Here is a 14525-nt window from a genome sequence, read left to right as displayed (position 1 = left end):
CAGGCGGGCAACGTACCATCAATGGCATGGAGTTAAAAGCCATATCCAGTTCCCATTGTCCGCTGTCTAGTGACAGGTCCGCTGCTTCTCTGTGGTTCTCTGAGCAGCCACCAGTGGTGCAGCTCATTATCAGAACAAGAAGTAACAACCTGTGTTATAAATCCAACTTATTTGGGGGGAACTTGACAGACAGGATTTTTGGTGATAAAGCATCTGATTACAGATAAGGAACAAAATGCAAGGTTGCCCTGCTGCCCAGTCTCCATTGTGGATGGAGTTCATTGCCATTACCTCCTGGAACAACATTAATTCCACTCTGCAGAAAACACCAAATGGCAACACTGGTAAACCTGTCAAGGAAGAAAGCTACTGATCAGCAGTTGATATCGTATTTGCCCTGCCTTTTTAGTAACTGGCAATAGTTTCAGTTCAACAGTCTTGGAAATAATGAAATTCTGCAGGCGTACACACAAAAATCTGTGGAAATTATAATCCATTGCATAGATTGCTAATATTGGAACAGTATGTGATACTGATCCAAACTTTGACAACATTTTTAGGATGAAAATTTAATATCCTGCATTATTTGGTTCCTTTTGGCAGCAAATACCTCAAATATAATCTCTCTAAAAGCTAAGGATAAATAGAAGGGTCACATGGAGGACACACACTGCTGTCGGGTTTGCTTTCTACACCGTGAGCTGAGTAAGATCTTGGAATTTCCCTACTTTTTCACCAAATCCAATTATTCCTGGAATGCAAATCACAAACTATTAAACAAGTTATAATTCTGTTCATGTTTTGATGACAATAACCTTAGAAATATGGATTGCTAATATTGTCAGGATAGGGACTAATCTTAATTTATTTGGTACACACTGATAGAAAGCAGCAGGTTATTCCTGCTGTCTCAGAGTGTCATCTTCCCAGGTCATGATCTCACGGTTCATGGGTTCGAGCCCCATGTCAGGCTCTGCACTGAAGCTCAGAGCCTGGAGCCTGCTTCAGATTCTGTGTCTCCTTCTCTCTCTCTGCCCCCTCTCCTTTCTCTCTTTGCCCCTCCCCCACTCACTCTCTGTCTCTCAAAAGTGAATATTTAAAAAAATTAAAGCAAACAAACAAAAAGGTTCAAACTGTCATCTTCCCAACTGGTTTTACCCTGTAATAGAAGAAACATTTTCAAGGAAAAGTCTCATGTATTCACCCCATGAAGTCTAAAATGTATTCTTGATCTGATGGCAGATTTGTTTATGTCTTTTTCCTTCAAAAGAAATCTTCCACCAGGAATGTGTTGGCTTCAGAGCCAGCCAGAGCTTCCTCAGAAGCACGAGTTCTAACTGACCACTACCCGAAGTCACCTGGACGCTGAAAACTACCAGTTCTGGTACAGCTCACCTCCAGGGAAGATCCTTCAATGTTTAGACACGGGTAGCAATACCCATACTTTCCATATGTAAGGGATATTTATTGGAACATGGTGATGGGCCAAGAAAGAAAGGGGATATGGGAAAGAGGGGGCAGCTGCAGTTCACTGACTGGGAATCTCACCTCACTGGGAGAAACTGGAAGTGTTTTTATCTGAACTGCCTAGCACTTACCTGCTGCAGGGAAACGCTCAAAAAAAAAAAATGTAGCCTTCACTTTTCTGCTGTAAGACTACTTTATGTTAATGTAGCATTTTAAAGAGCATGAATTATGTTTACATGCATTATCTTATTTGACACTCACGACACTGAAGATACACATTATTTTTTGTTTGGAAACACGGCTGATCTGCAAGGTCAGATCTATGTGGGCCTGGGGCACACAGCAAGTCCATTTTAGAGTCCATAACCCGGACCTTCTGATTCCAAGGACCCTCTATCTCTTTGTTGCTCTGAGCTGCAAGTATTCAGTGATGGGTACCAGGCCACTTTTTTTCTTATTTAAAAAAATTCTTCTTCATTTATATCTTCATACCTTCAAGGATCATATATCATTCTCTCACATTTCCGTTTCTTCCTTTTTAAAAATTTTTTTAATGTTTATTTATTTTTGAGAGAGAAAGAGACAGAGCATGAGTCGGGGAGCACAGACAGAAGAGAGGGAGACACAGAATCCAAAGCAGGCTCTCACAGACCATGAGACCATCACCTGAGCTGAAGTCAGACACTTAACTGACTGAGGCTCCGGTGCCTTAACACATTTCGTTTTATTTGCTTCTCAGTTTTCTCCGGTTCTGTTTGTGAAAGTGTTACATGTGTGAGGGTCACGGATCCATGATTAAGGGTTCCTTACGCACGATCTTGAGCTCTTCAAGGTTAAAGAAACCCTACAAACAAGGCACATTTCATTTCAGCCCTTGGTTTTCCTTTCAGCACTTGTGCTCAAATTCCAAAAACAATTTGCGTTTTGCTTGGGATGGAAAGAAACCGTTGTGTAGCTATAGCTCTTATTGAGCCATTACCATACCGAGGTGTTGATTCTGTGCTTCACATTTTTCCTGTGTTCTTCACTTGATGCCCTATCTTGAATTTTTATTTCGCTCTAATCATTTTTTTAAATTTGAAGTCTTCCTTTTTACTTTGGCAATTTCAGTTGGAACGCTAGGTTTGGGGAAAAAATGTTCACAGAAAAACTGAAGGTTAAATCAGTTTTATTCTGTAAACAGTGCCTAAATTATCATCTCCTTCCCATAACAACCCAATTAATATGTGAGAGCAAAGCTGGAAAGCCAAAAACTGGGCTGAAACGTAGAGTTAGTGCGACACCTTGTGGCGAGGAACAAACTGCACTTGTCGACAGCAGCAAAAACTACTTCCGACAGGGGTCCTCCCGGGTAGCTTCCTTCCAGCAAACCCATCTTCCGTGAACACCCAGCGTATCTCAGGCTCTCCTGCACACACCGGGGATACGGATGCATTCAACAGTCGAATCACTGCCTGGGGAAGAAATAGCTCTAACGACACTCCTACCTATAAAGATGACAATCAAGTATGTCAGCACTCTAGTTAGGTTGGGCGCTCAGAAGATGCTACGGGGGCTGCAGGGCCAACCCATCCTCATGGATCAGGACAGCCTCACAGAGGTGGTGCTGCTCAAGTCTTGAAGGATGAGCCATTTTTGTGAGGCAACAAGCCAAGGGGTGGGTATATATTAGGGAAAGTGCCACGCACTGGAGACTAAGGGGACAGCAGGTGGGCAAGGCTGAGAGGCTGAGAGCGCTTGTTTCCTGACCAGAGCTTATTTCAGGTGCCTGGAGAGAGATGGGGCTAGAGAATAGAGTCTCAACCCTGAAGGGCTTTGGAAGCTTAGTTTAAGAAGTGTGGATTTCATGATCAAGGCTTCAGGGACCCATTGGAAGATATAACCATGACGGTGATTCAATCAGATTTCTCCATGACGAAAATCAGCTTGGCTCCAGCGTGGAGGAAAGAGAGGAAAACTAGTTAGAGTCCTTGTAAAACGGGAAGCTGTTCAAACCTGAACTGGGCAGGGAAGGGGTGCAGTAGAAAGTGTTTTAAGAAAGAGCAGCAGCGGGTATTAGAGAACGTTTAAATGTGGACTCTGAGAAAAAAAAGAATTATCTTATGCTTATATGGCCCAAAATAAAAGGCGCATTTCCTTTCCTTAAACAAAGAGGAAAGCCCCTCCTATGAATGCAGACGTCTTCCTTCTCTTTGTATGCAGACTTAGGAAAGAGTTAAAATACTTCTCATCATATGAGAGCATAATTGCTCTACAACCCAAGCATGCAATTTTACAAACTAAATTTGGAGACTTTCAAAAAAATATTGATCGCACCTGAAAACATTTAATGAATGCAATTTGGAAACAAGGGCCCAGAGACACCAATTTGTATCAACAGTGCTTAAATACTCCCATAAAAAACACACCCAGAGCCTCGGGAAATTTGGATCACCATAACATGTTTTCAAAGCAAGGTTTGAAATTTTTAGATGAACAGCTACAATTATAAATTGAAAGTTAATACAATGCAAAATAGGCGATGATTTCCCTTGCTGTCAAAGTAAATCTAAGGAATATATCGCGCCCACTGAGCATCAGACAAGGGCGTGCACTTACTCCCCGTCTAAACCACATTCCTTCTTACATAGCAGAGTGTTTTTACTTCTGTATCCAAATGCTAATGGATACATTTTTCCATCTAACTCAGATTTAGTATCTAAATATTTCCACTGATCTTACAGGCTCCCTGTTTCCTCACTGATGTCAGCGTCTGTTACTCTCCCACTCCCTCATTCCACCCCCGTCAGGACACCTTAATCATCCTGAAACACACCAGAGAAGTTCCTTCCTCAAGGCTTTTGCACTTGCTAATCCTCCTGCCTGGAAAGCTCTGTGTCCAGAGATCTGTCTGCATGACTCAGTTCCTCATTTTCCTTAGGTCCATTGTTCAAAGATCACCTTCATAGAAAGGCTTCCCCGACCACACTACATAAAATAGCACCCGCTTCCAACATTCCCTTGCTCCTTCCTCGGCTTTCTCTGTATAGCTCTTATCACCACTCAACAGTCTATGTAATTAATCTATTTGCGTATCATTTTCTCTCTCCACTAAAATTCAAATGCTATGAAACCACAGACTGTCACTGACATATAATCAGGGCATAGAACAATGTCTGTTTCAGAGTAGGTGCTTAACAAATATTTGTGAAGTGAATGATGTTTGTTTGAAGTATTTATTAAGTTTTTAGTTAGGTGGGCAAGCTAGAGGTTTTCAACCAATTTACCAACCATTACTATGTAGCAGGAACTATTCTCTACCTTTTATGAGACAAAAGACCACCCATGGATCCATGGATAAATAGAGCAGTGGGGGTCAGACCAGTCAGTTGATAATTGTAGTTAATTATACTTCAATAAAGCTGGAAAAAGAAACAGATAGCTGTAATCCATCCATTCATTCAACATGTATTTACTGAGTACTTAATAGAAGGAAACTGAGTTTCTTCACAGGCCTTTTACGTGCCAAGCATTGTGCAAAGGAACAGAAAGATGATATTATATTTTTTAGAACAATCGGTACCCATTAGTCCTGATTTACAACCATGAAACTTGAAGCTTACTAAGGCTCAAGGTTGCCACACTAGTGAAAGCTTAAAACTAGACCAGGTCTGGGTGCCTGGGTGGCTCAGTCAGTTAAGTGTCCAACTCCTGGTTTCAGCTCAGGTCATAATCTCACGATTTGCGAGTTCGAGCCCCACATGCACAGAGCCTGCTTGGGATTCTCTCTCTCTCTCTCTCTCTCTCTCTCTCTCTCTCTCTCTCTGCCACTCCTCTGCTCACTCTTCCCTCTCTCTCTCTCTCTCAAAATAAATAAATAAACAAACAAAACGACTAGGCCAGGTCTGACTAAACCAGCCCTGCAAGAAATATTAAAGGGGGCTCTGAGTGGGAAAGAAAGATCGAAAGCGACAAAGACTAGAAAGGAACGGGGAAAATCTCAAGATTAGACCAGGTCTTGGTCTGTCTAACTCTGCATTATAGTTACTCTGCTAAAGGAACTCAGAGAAAAACCATCTACTTGTTAGTGAGTTCAGAAGAGCCTTCCAAGCAGAAGTTACACCTAAGGTAAACCTTCAAAGTAATGTGCCAGAATTGGGCAGGTGGAGGGGAGGGCACGCTGAGCTGGGTGGGCAGCATGTGCGGACTATCATGACATTGTACTTTCCACAAAGAAACTTCTGGGCCTTTGTTTTCATTAATAAAGTGGGTTAAATTTTGGTTCTCTGAATTACTGAAACATAAAAATACAAACACACACATACACACCCCATTATAAACAATAGCAAAATCAATTTAATATGTGATATAACTCAATCATGCAATGCAAATAATCAGCATGAAGCGATAATATAAACACAAGACCCAGGAAGATTCAGATTTTAACAAAAGAGATACGATTGCCTATAAACAACATTTTCCATTTATGGTATATAATTAAATAACTTATGTGGCAATTAAATTACATGCCAATTAAATCGAATTGCAAGCTTTAATAAAACAAGTTAAAAACAAGTGGAAGTTATTATTGAAGCACATCAGCTGCTTTTTTCCTACTAAGTTGAATTGACGTCTAAAAATTAATCCTTACCTGTGTTATGCACTTTCTATATTTAGAATATAAGTTTAATAATTAGGCTGTTAAACGTTTTCAAGCTAAATTAAAAAAAAGTATGAGGTCTGGATGCTTGTTTCATTCAAGTAAAATAATAAAGGAAAATGAATGTTTTAATTCATCAGCTTTACTTTTATTTTCTTCGAAATTCCATTTTTTTCCCTCTTAATCATCCAGAGTGAGATTTTTCTCTGAAGCAAGATGGCAGGTACCCAGAGCTGAGCTTTGACAGTACATAAAGCCAAATTTTTCATACTGGATCCAAGTGTTAATTCAGCAATTTACAGTTAATGTACCAACATGTTTACATACCTCTGTGGTATGTAAACCACAATACAGTTTAAACTTCAAATTATATATGTGTGTGTGTGTGTGTGTGTGTGTGTATGTAAACCACAATACAGTTTAAACTTCAAATTAAATATATGTGTAATATACATCGTGTGCGTGTATATGTAGTACTTGAGACACAGCATTATTTGTAACAACACTTGATAAGCAAGCGTTGTTTCTGGGCCACGTGCCTCTCCCTGGTTTGTGGTTGTGCAGGGTTATGGTGCGTACCTGGGACTTTATATGCTTCAGAGAGTTTAGATACACACTGACCAGGATTACGGAGAGAAAGATCGATCTTTCCACTTGAACCTCCTTTGTACCTGTCCAGAGAAAAAATATAGAGTACACTAAACCTAACTAAGGTTATTACAGTCTAGTTGTTAAGTACCATATTCCCCTCATCCTGTCTTTTTTCTCACTTTCCAATGTACTTGAGAAAACTGAAAAATTGTAATGGATTGATTTAAAATATTTTATTTTCTAAAATCCTCTTTTGCCTGTTGTAAGGAGCCCCATTCTCCTCTGATAGGAGAGAGAGGTAGTTACCTGAATCTAGTTTACAAGGGGCACCTGGGTGGCTTAGTTGGTTACAAGTGACCAACTTCAACTTAGGTCATGATCTCACGGTTCATGAGTTCGAGCCCTGCGTCAGGCTGTGTGCTGACAGCTCAGACCCTGGAGCTTGCTTCAGATTCTGTGTCTTCCACTCTGCCCTCCCCTACTTGTGCTCTGCCTCTCAGAAATAAATAAATATTAAAAATTTTTTTAAATGTTATGTAAAAAGAAATTGTAATAAAAGGCATACTCCATTTTCTAAATCTGGGTATGCCTACCCAAAATAGATATGTAAAAAAAGAAAAGAAGTTGTCTTTACAGAAGAAATAAAATTAAAAGGCTTACAAACATATATTCATAAAAAATAGAAGTGGAGCTATAAATAGAACCTGATCTAGCAAAGCTTGCACGTAAGAAAAACATCACCGGCCATTTTAATCCTCACTCCCCAACCACGTGAATGCCTGTCCTCTACAGTGCTGTTAGGTTTTACTCCTCACCTCAAGAAGCTTAAGTTCTAGTGCATGCAAAAAAGTTAAATCAAAAGATAAAAACATTCACTCCTCCTGATTAGCAACTGCTTATCCTACTAAGCTTCAGCCATTCCACATTCCTTCCTACCATGTGGTTTATAACAATTTCCTTTCATTAATGGTTTCAGTGATATCTGATTAGTAACTGCTCCCACATTCTCTCTACTGTCCAGAGAGAAACTGCCTTGCCCGTTTTCCAAACATTGCACACAGGGATGTAGAGAGATCATCTTGTCATTAATCAAATGCTTACTTCTTGAATATATCTGGAGAAAGGGTAATAATGGGGCATAAATGGCATGAACAGGAGTACAGACAGGAAAGTTCTGGGTTTAAAGGCAAATGGGATGAGGAGGCTCAGCAGGACGTGCTCCTTGTGACTGGCTAGAGCTTAGGTGGGCAGACGAAGGGGCGAAAGTAAGGCTGGCGATTGGAGATGACGGCAGGCTCAATGCAGGACTAGGTTTCATTGAGTGACTCTGCGGACGGACGGTGGCTCATACTAGTTGAGGGTATTCCAGGGTCCACCAGGCCTGGTGGAATGCGAGGGCCGGTTATGGCTAATGGATTGAAGAGCAATGAGGGATCAAATGAGTAGAAGGACTGAACGCAGCCAAAGAATGGGTATAGTTAAAAAAATTTTAAGGACTTTAAACTACCCCTGCTCTGGAAGCTGATTTCTTCACTCTCTAGTCACTTTAGAATTGCGTGTTAACTTAAATCTTCCCAGTCCTCATCCCCCGGGGGGCTGGAAGTGAGGCCAGTGTCTGGTCTAGGGCATCCAACTCCCGAAAAAATCTTCCCCAAGTATTTCTAGGGGAGCCAGAGCTGTCTAGACCATGGCTCTTTCCCTGGTCCTGTGGCTGCTGCTTTCCTTCTGCGCACCCTGTGCTCCAGTCAGCCTCTGACACGCTTCTAGGAAAGACAGGCACAGTGCCAGGACGCGTCGGCTGCAAATTCCCCATCCCTTGGTGAAACCACAGTGTTTGGAATTTATACCTGAAAAATGCATTACGAATACATTTTCATGCAGAAGTTAAGGCACATCCCACAAATCAGCGCATAATAAATATTTATTAACTTATTCAATAAATGTTTGCTAAGTTCTTTTCAGTGAGGCAGAGACAACTTTAGGAATAAAAGACAGAGTCTTTTCACTCAAGAAATATATGCCCCTCTAGTCAGCAAAGCAGGCAAATCAATAATAAATTGCAATGATGTAAAAGGTATGCTTTTTTGTTTCCATGTTTATATGTGGCATGTGTGTGTGTGCTTACCTTCTTCCAAAAAGAAATGAATACCGTAGGCAGGGTGGCAAGTGTTCAGATTTATTTTAGGAGCAGAGAGGAAGGGTGCCTAACTCTGATTAGGGGTGGTCAAGGAAAATCATCTATAGGACATTATCATATTTAGTAGGGCTTGAAATTCCATGTGCTGCCTTCATATCTTTGAGACTCACAGGGCCCTGAAGGCTTAGCTATGAATTCCCCTACTCTTGAATGCCTATTCAGAAATGCCCCTGGCCTGGTGGGAATGGCTTCCCACCTTTGTTCCTCTGTCAGCTAGACTGACTGGCTGTGACCCATCCTATCCTCAGTGTAATGGGTAGCACCTCTCTGACAGCTTGTAAAACTCTTCAAACTAATCACTTTCCCCAGTGGGAGCTAGGGGATACTCTACCCTCTTGTTACTACAAAGCCAGACTCCCAAAGTGTATTTGGGTTCATTTTGCTACCAAGTACAACTCCCCATGTGGCCTTCTGGGGCATTCAGTGCCTCTTCCCTGGGCTGTGGGTGTAGGTGACGAATAATTCTTGCCAGTCTCATCTGGCCAGTGTTGGGTGTTGCATGTTTAGCTACCTCACACTGTTTTGGGTGGGGAATCCCTCCTTCACCAGCAAGGTGGAAAGGGGGTATTCAGAACACTCATGTTGGTTGTGTTTTGAAGAATGAATAAGATTTAGGAAGGTGGAGACATGGAGGAAAGCATGTCAGAACAGAGATACAAAAGTATGATGCATTTAAGGAAGGACAAGCAGGTTGGTAGGATGGAGATATAGCGAGGGTTGAGGCAAAAGAGGCAGTGCCATTTGTGAAAAGGTAAAGAGTTCATGTTTTTTTTTTTCTTTTCTGAAACAACATTAAGGGATTTTAATGAGACATTTCACAAAGATCACTCTGGTACCGTGTGGCCAATGGATTCAAAGTAGGGCAAGAATAACGGCCAAGCAGCCAGTGAGAATGCCATGATAGAAAGTCAAGCAGGAAGCAAGGAGAGCTCAGACCAGGCTCTGTAGCGACAGGTGAGTCAGGTTCTGTAGTTACAAAGAATGGAAGCCATTGAAGTTACTAGCCCATAAGATGCAATACTGGAGACAAGGGAAGGGGAAGAATTGGGAGATGACTGCTAGATGTGGGAAGCCAGGCACAAGCTGTCTTCATGCATTGACCTAGGACATGCAAGAAGAGGAACAGGTTTGAGACTGGGAACAGTCTAATTTTGGACATGCTGACTTTGAGAAGTTTGTGGAACATCCAAGCACTGTCCAGTGGATGGTTCATCCTATGGGTCTCAGAAGAGGCTGGAGATAAAGGTTGAGTGCAAAGGTGGTACTGATGCCTGGATTCTAATGCAAGTCAAGAGGAATGTACAGAGAAAAAAAGTCTAAAAGTAAAGCATGCCAACATTTAAAAGGTGAATGGAAGAAGAAATGTTTATAAAGGAAACTAAGAAGAAACCAGGACTATCAGGACAATGTTGTTCTGGAAGTCAGGACAGGAAAGAATCTGGGGTGTTTATGTACTTAGGGGGATGATGAAGCTACAATATTCAGGGAATACTCGATAGAGCAAGGTTCATGAAGAGGCCAGAGCAAAAGGATTCAGAGAAAAGATGAATAAATTAATGCTTAATAAGCAGAATGGTCATCACTTCCAATGAAAGACGAGATGAAGACACAAGAATACAAATAAATTTGTAAGTATAAATAGCTTAGTGCTTTCTTCATTGTGAAATAAAAATTCCAGATAAATTGCTTACCACTGGGTGGAACAAAACTGAAAAACAGTGCTCCTCATTTAGTTAGCCTGCAGGCTGACGATAAAGAGGCAAAGAATTCTAGCAACTTAAGAGTTTTCATTTATGTGGAAATGTAGTTTGCTAGACGTAAAAAGGAACATAATCTGAGAAGCACTTAGAAGCTATAGTGATAGATCTATAAACAAGACTGTGAGGCCAGCTAATAAACCCAAACCTACGTTAGGATAAAAGAAACGGCAAGACATGTAAAAACCCAAATTGTATAGATACACTGTGAAACAGAATTGCAGTTTTAATTCCTAAGCAAAATAATATTTCACCAAATAATACATGGGTCCAATTTTGTTAAAATGCATTTGTTATACCTACTAAAAATGATTTGATTACAACTGATGCTTGCAATTGGATTTCAAATGTGATGTTGCAATCAAAATAAACATCCGGCCCAGGCAAACTGATAAGCCCAAGTTATTCTTGCTTTTTTTTTTTTTTTAATTAACCCTGAGTTAAACCTGAGAGTTCATTACTAGAAATGTACACACAAAGTTTTCCCAGGTTCAGACAGTTCTCATCACCTGAAGAATATTTTATCTTTTTAAAACAGAATGGACTATTTTATGAGGACAATTTATTATTTCAAAAACAGAATAAAATAAGTAAATCATTACAATCCACTTAGTGCAAATTTAACACAAATGCACTAAAATAATTTTTTTCAGAGCACGTCATTAAGAATAAATCATAAATTACCAACACATAAAAATGAATTCTGAATGTACAGGCATACCATTATGGAAGATTCACAGTAAGATATATATATACGTACTCTGAAACTTAGTCATTTGTTTTGGTGTTTTTATATTAAACTTTTTAGAACCTAATATTAATTATATGAGGAAGTATTTCTCTTAAAGTTTAGCTATTGTCAGAAATAACTTTTGTCCAAAAATACTTGAAAATGTTGAAAAAATAAAAGTGTTGAGGGAAGACCTTTATAACTCCACTACTAAATCAGAACCTTCTGATAAGTGTCTAACAGACATCTCTTGAAATGCATAATTAAGCACAGTGAAAGAGAACTGGAATTATACATATTTTGTATGTGCTTTTTAAACTTTATATTTCTAATACTGTGCTCTGAACATCTTTCCATGCTAATGGCTATAGATCTACATGACCATTATAATAGTTACATTGTATTGCACTGTACAAATATATCAGCTTTTTAATCACTTAATTGATGAAAATCTGGGTTGTTTCCAATATTTCACTATGATTAGCTATGCTGCAGTGAAAACAATCTTGACATATGGCTCTATAGACATGTCTATCTCATTAGGATAAATTCCTGTAGTGAAATTAATGGGCCAAAGGTGATCCACATTTTAAACTTAAGGACATTGCCTATCTGCTCTCCAGAACGGAAGCAATTTTATACTTCCATCAATAGTCCATGAGCGCCCATTTCTTGAGTACTAATGAGGGTGAACAACTCTTTCTCTAAGTTTGCTGCCATGTGCATCTATCCTTGCATGGATTATCCACTCATCTCCATTCTCTTCGGGAGTGTTCATTTAATAACTTGAATTTTTTTTAAAGATTAATCATCTTTATGTGTTATTACAGATCTTTTTCTACTTTTCCTATTATGTTCTTTCTTTGATGGCATGTGCTTCTGAGTAATGATGTAAGGGGCTGTTCACCTCTCAAGATTATTAAAAAAATATTCTCCATGCATTTATTTATATAATTTTATTATATTTCAATTTTTGAACCATCTCAAAGCCTCTTGTTGTTACATGTGAAATAAGACTCTAGCTTTATTTTTCCCCCACTTAAAAACCATATTTATCACCCCCAAAAGTGAGAAACAATTTCTAGACTCTCTTTTGTTCCACTGATCTTGACTAATATTTTAGTAACACTAACTTCGGAAAAAATTTTTCCTGTCTGTGGGACTCATTCCAACTTTTAAAATATTTTTTTGAATTTGTCTGGCTATCTGCCCATTTTTTTTCCACAAAAAGTTTTAGAAACATTTTTTCAAGATTCTAAAAAGTCCTATTGAGATTTGGGTATGAATTATTTTGAATTTCCACAGTATTAAGGGGGGAAATCTATACATGAATCTGACCAAGAAATCTTTGAGTATTCCATTATGTCCTACAGGAATTCAATAGTTCTCTTTTTAGGGGGCCTGTATGCTTCCTATAAATTTGGTCACTTATATTTCACTGCTTTTTAAATTGTAATGTATTTCTATTGTGAATAGATCTTTCTCCATTATGTTTTCTAATTGACCAGAAGGTTTATATTAACTTTTGTATATTTATCATGCAATTAGCTATTTTTCTGAACTCATAAGTTTGAACTCTTTCCATTTATTCCTTGTATTCTCCAGAGTTTGAATAACATAACTGTAAATAATGATTTTTCTGTATGCTCCCTTTCAACATAAACATTTTAAAGGATAAACTAGTAGTTTTTATTAATTTTGCCTATATCTAATAAAAACTCTCAGTAAATAAACTTAGCTCTTTTGGTTAGTTTAGGAAAGTCTTTCATTATTATTTCTTTCATCTTTCTGTTTTCTTTGGGGTGGCACACATATAATTCAAAAAGGTGTATTTTTCTTTTTTCTGTCTTTTGTTTGCTATATCTTTTTTTTTTCTCATCTTTCTCTACATTTTTGAGAGTGATCAAATTTACCCATATGACTAATGAAGTTTTCAGTAGTATCAGTTATGATAATTTATTCCTTGTAAAAGAATTGGTTTTGGGGGTTTCCTTTTATTTTATTTTTTTATATTTCAGGATACTTCCTTTCATTCCTCTCTCTATCTCAACTTACTACTTCTTTTTGGCTAATAAAAAAAAAAAAAAGACTAATTGTTTAAACACTTTTGTAGAAAGTACCACTATGGACCTCTAGGGTGTCATGCTAAGTGATATGTCAGGCGGAGAAGAACAGATACCATACATTTGCACTCATAGGTCTAACAGGAGAACAGGAGAAACCTAACAGAGGGCCATAGGGAGGGGAAGGGGAAAACAGAGTTGGGGAGAGAGAGGGACATAAATCATGAGAGACTATTGAATACTGAAAAGGAACTGAGGGCTGAAGGGCGAGGGGGGATGGGGGGTGGTAACGGGGTGGGGCACTTGTGGGGAAGAGCACTGGGTGTTATATGGAAACCAATTTGACAATAAACTGTTAAAAAAATAAAATAAACACTTCTTTGTGCAAGACAGAGCACTAAGTACTTCACAGACTAGAATTTGTTTACTTTCTACAAACACTAAGGTAGAGGGGCGCCTGGGTGGCTCCTCGGCTAAGCCTCCGACTTCGGCTCAGGTCAGATCTCATATTCATGGGTTTGAGCCCCGCGTCAGGCTCTGTGCTGACAGCTAGCTCAGAGCCTGGAGCCTGTTTCAGATTCTGTGTCTCCTTCTCTCTCTGCCCCTCCCCCGCTCATGCTCTGTCTCTCTCTGTATCAAAAATAAATAAAAACATTAAGAAAAAAACCACTAAGGTAGATATTACTCCTACGTTTTGTGTGAGGAAATTGAAACTGAGTGACTAGATCATTTGCCCAGGACTCTACAGCTGGTCAGTAGGAGGGCCAGGATTTAAAGCCAGGTCGTCTGCCTCCAAAACCCATGCTTTTCACAGCCCTGCCAGACAGTCTCACATGCCCTTGAGTCTGTTCATAGGGCAGTTCAGTTCCTTTCAGATCTATACCTGGAATGAGGTGACCTCAGAAATACCTTGTGTCAATTCCAGTGCCTGCTGGACTAAGGCAGGAGCATCTTATCCTCCAATTTTTAGATACTTTGCCATTGCTCAAGTCAGACAAATGCTCTTTCTCCAAGGGTTATACATCCTCCAGCATTCGCCATCTAGGGATCTTCCACCCTCCACCCATTTGCAAGATTTTCT

General features: G+C 39.5%; 1 protein-coding gene across 1 annotated transcript in view; it reads right to left on the bottom strand.

Moving 5' to 3' along the window:
* Nucleotides 1-8034: 8034 nt before the first annotated feature.
* CRYZ (crystallin zeta) overlaps nucleotides 8035-14525 on the bottom strand; it is a 33864-nt gene continuing 27373 nt past the window's right edge. Inside the window, exon 9 of the mRNA XM_029947635.1 lies at nucleotides 8035-8105. Coding sequence (XP_029803495.1) covers nucleotides 8100-8105 — 6 coding nt within the window. The 3' untranslated portion in view covers nucleotides 8035-8099. The remainder of the gene's footprint in view (nucleotides 8106-14525) is intronic.

The sequence above is a fragment of the Suricata suricatta genome, chromosome 8, assembly GCF_006229205.1.
Source record: "Suricata suricatta isolate VVHF042 chromosome 8, meerkat_22Aug2017_6uvM2_HiC, whole genome shotgun sequence".
Taxonomy (NCBI): Eukaryota; Metazoa; Chordata; class Mammalia; order Carnivora; family Herpestidae; genus Suricata; species Suricata suricatta.
The sequence above is the reverse complement of the archived record's forward strand: the minus strand, read 5'-3'. Positions and strand labels throughout refer to the sequence as shown.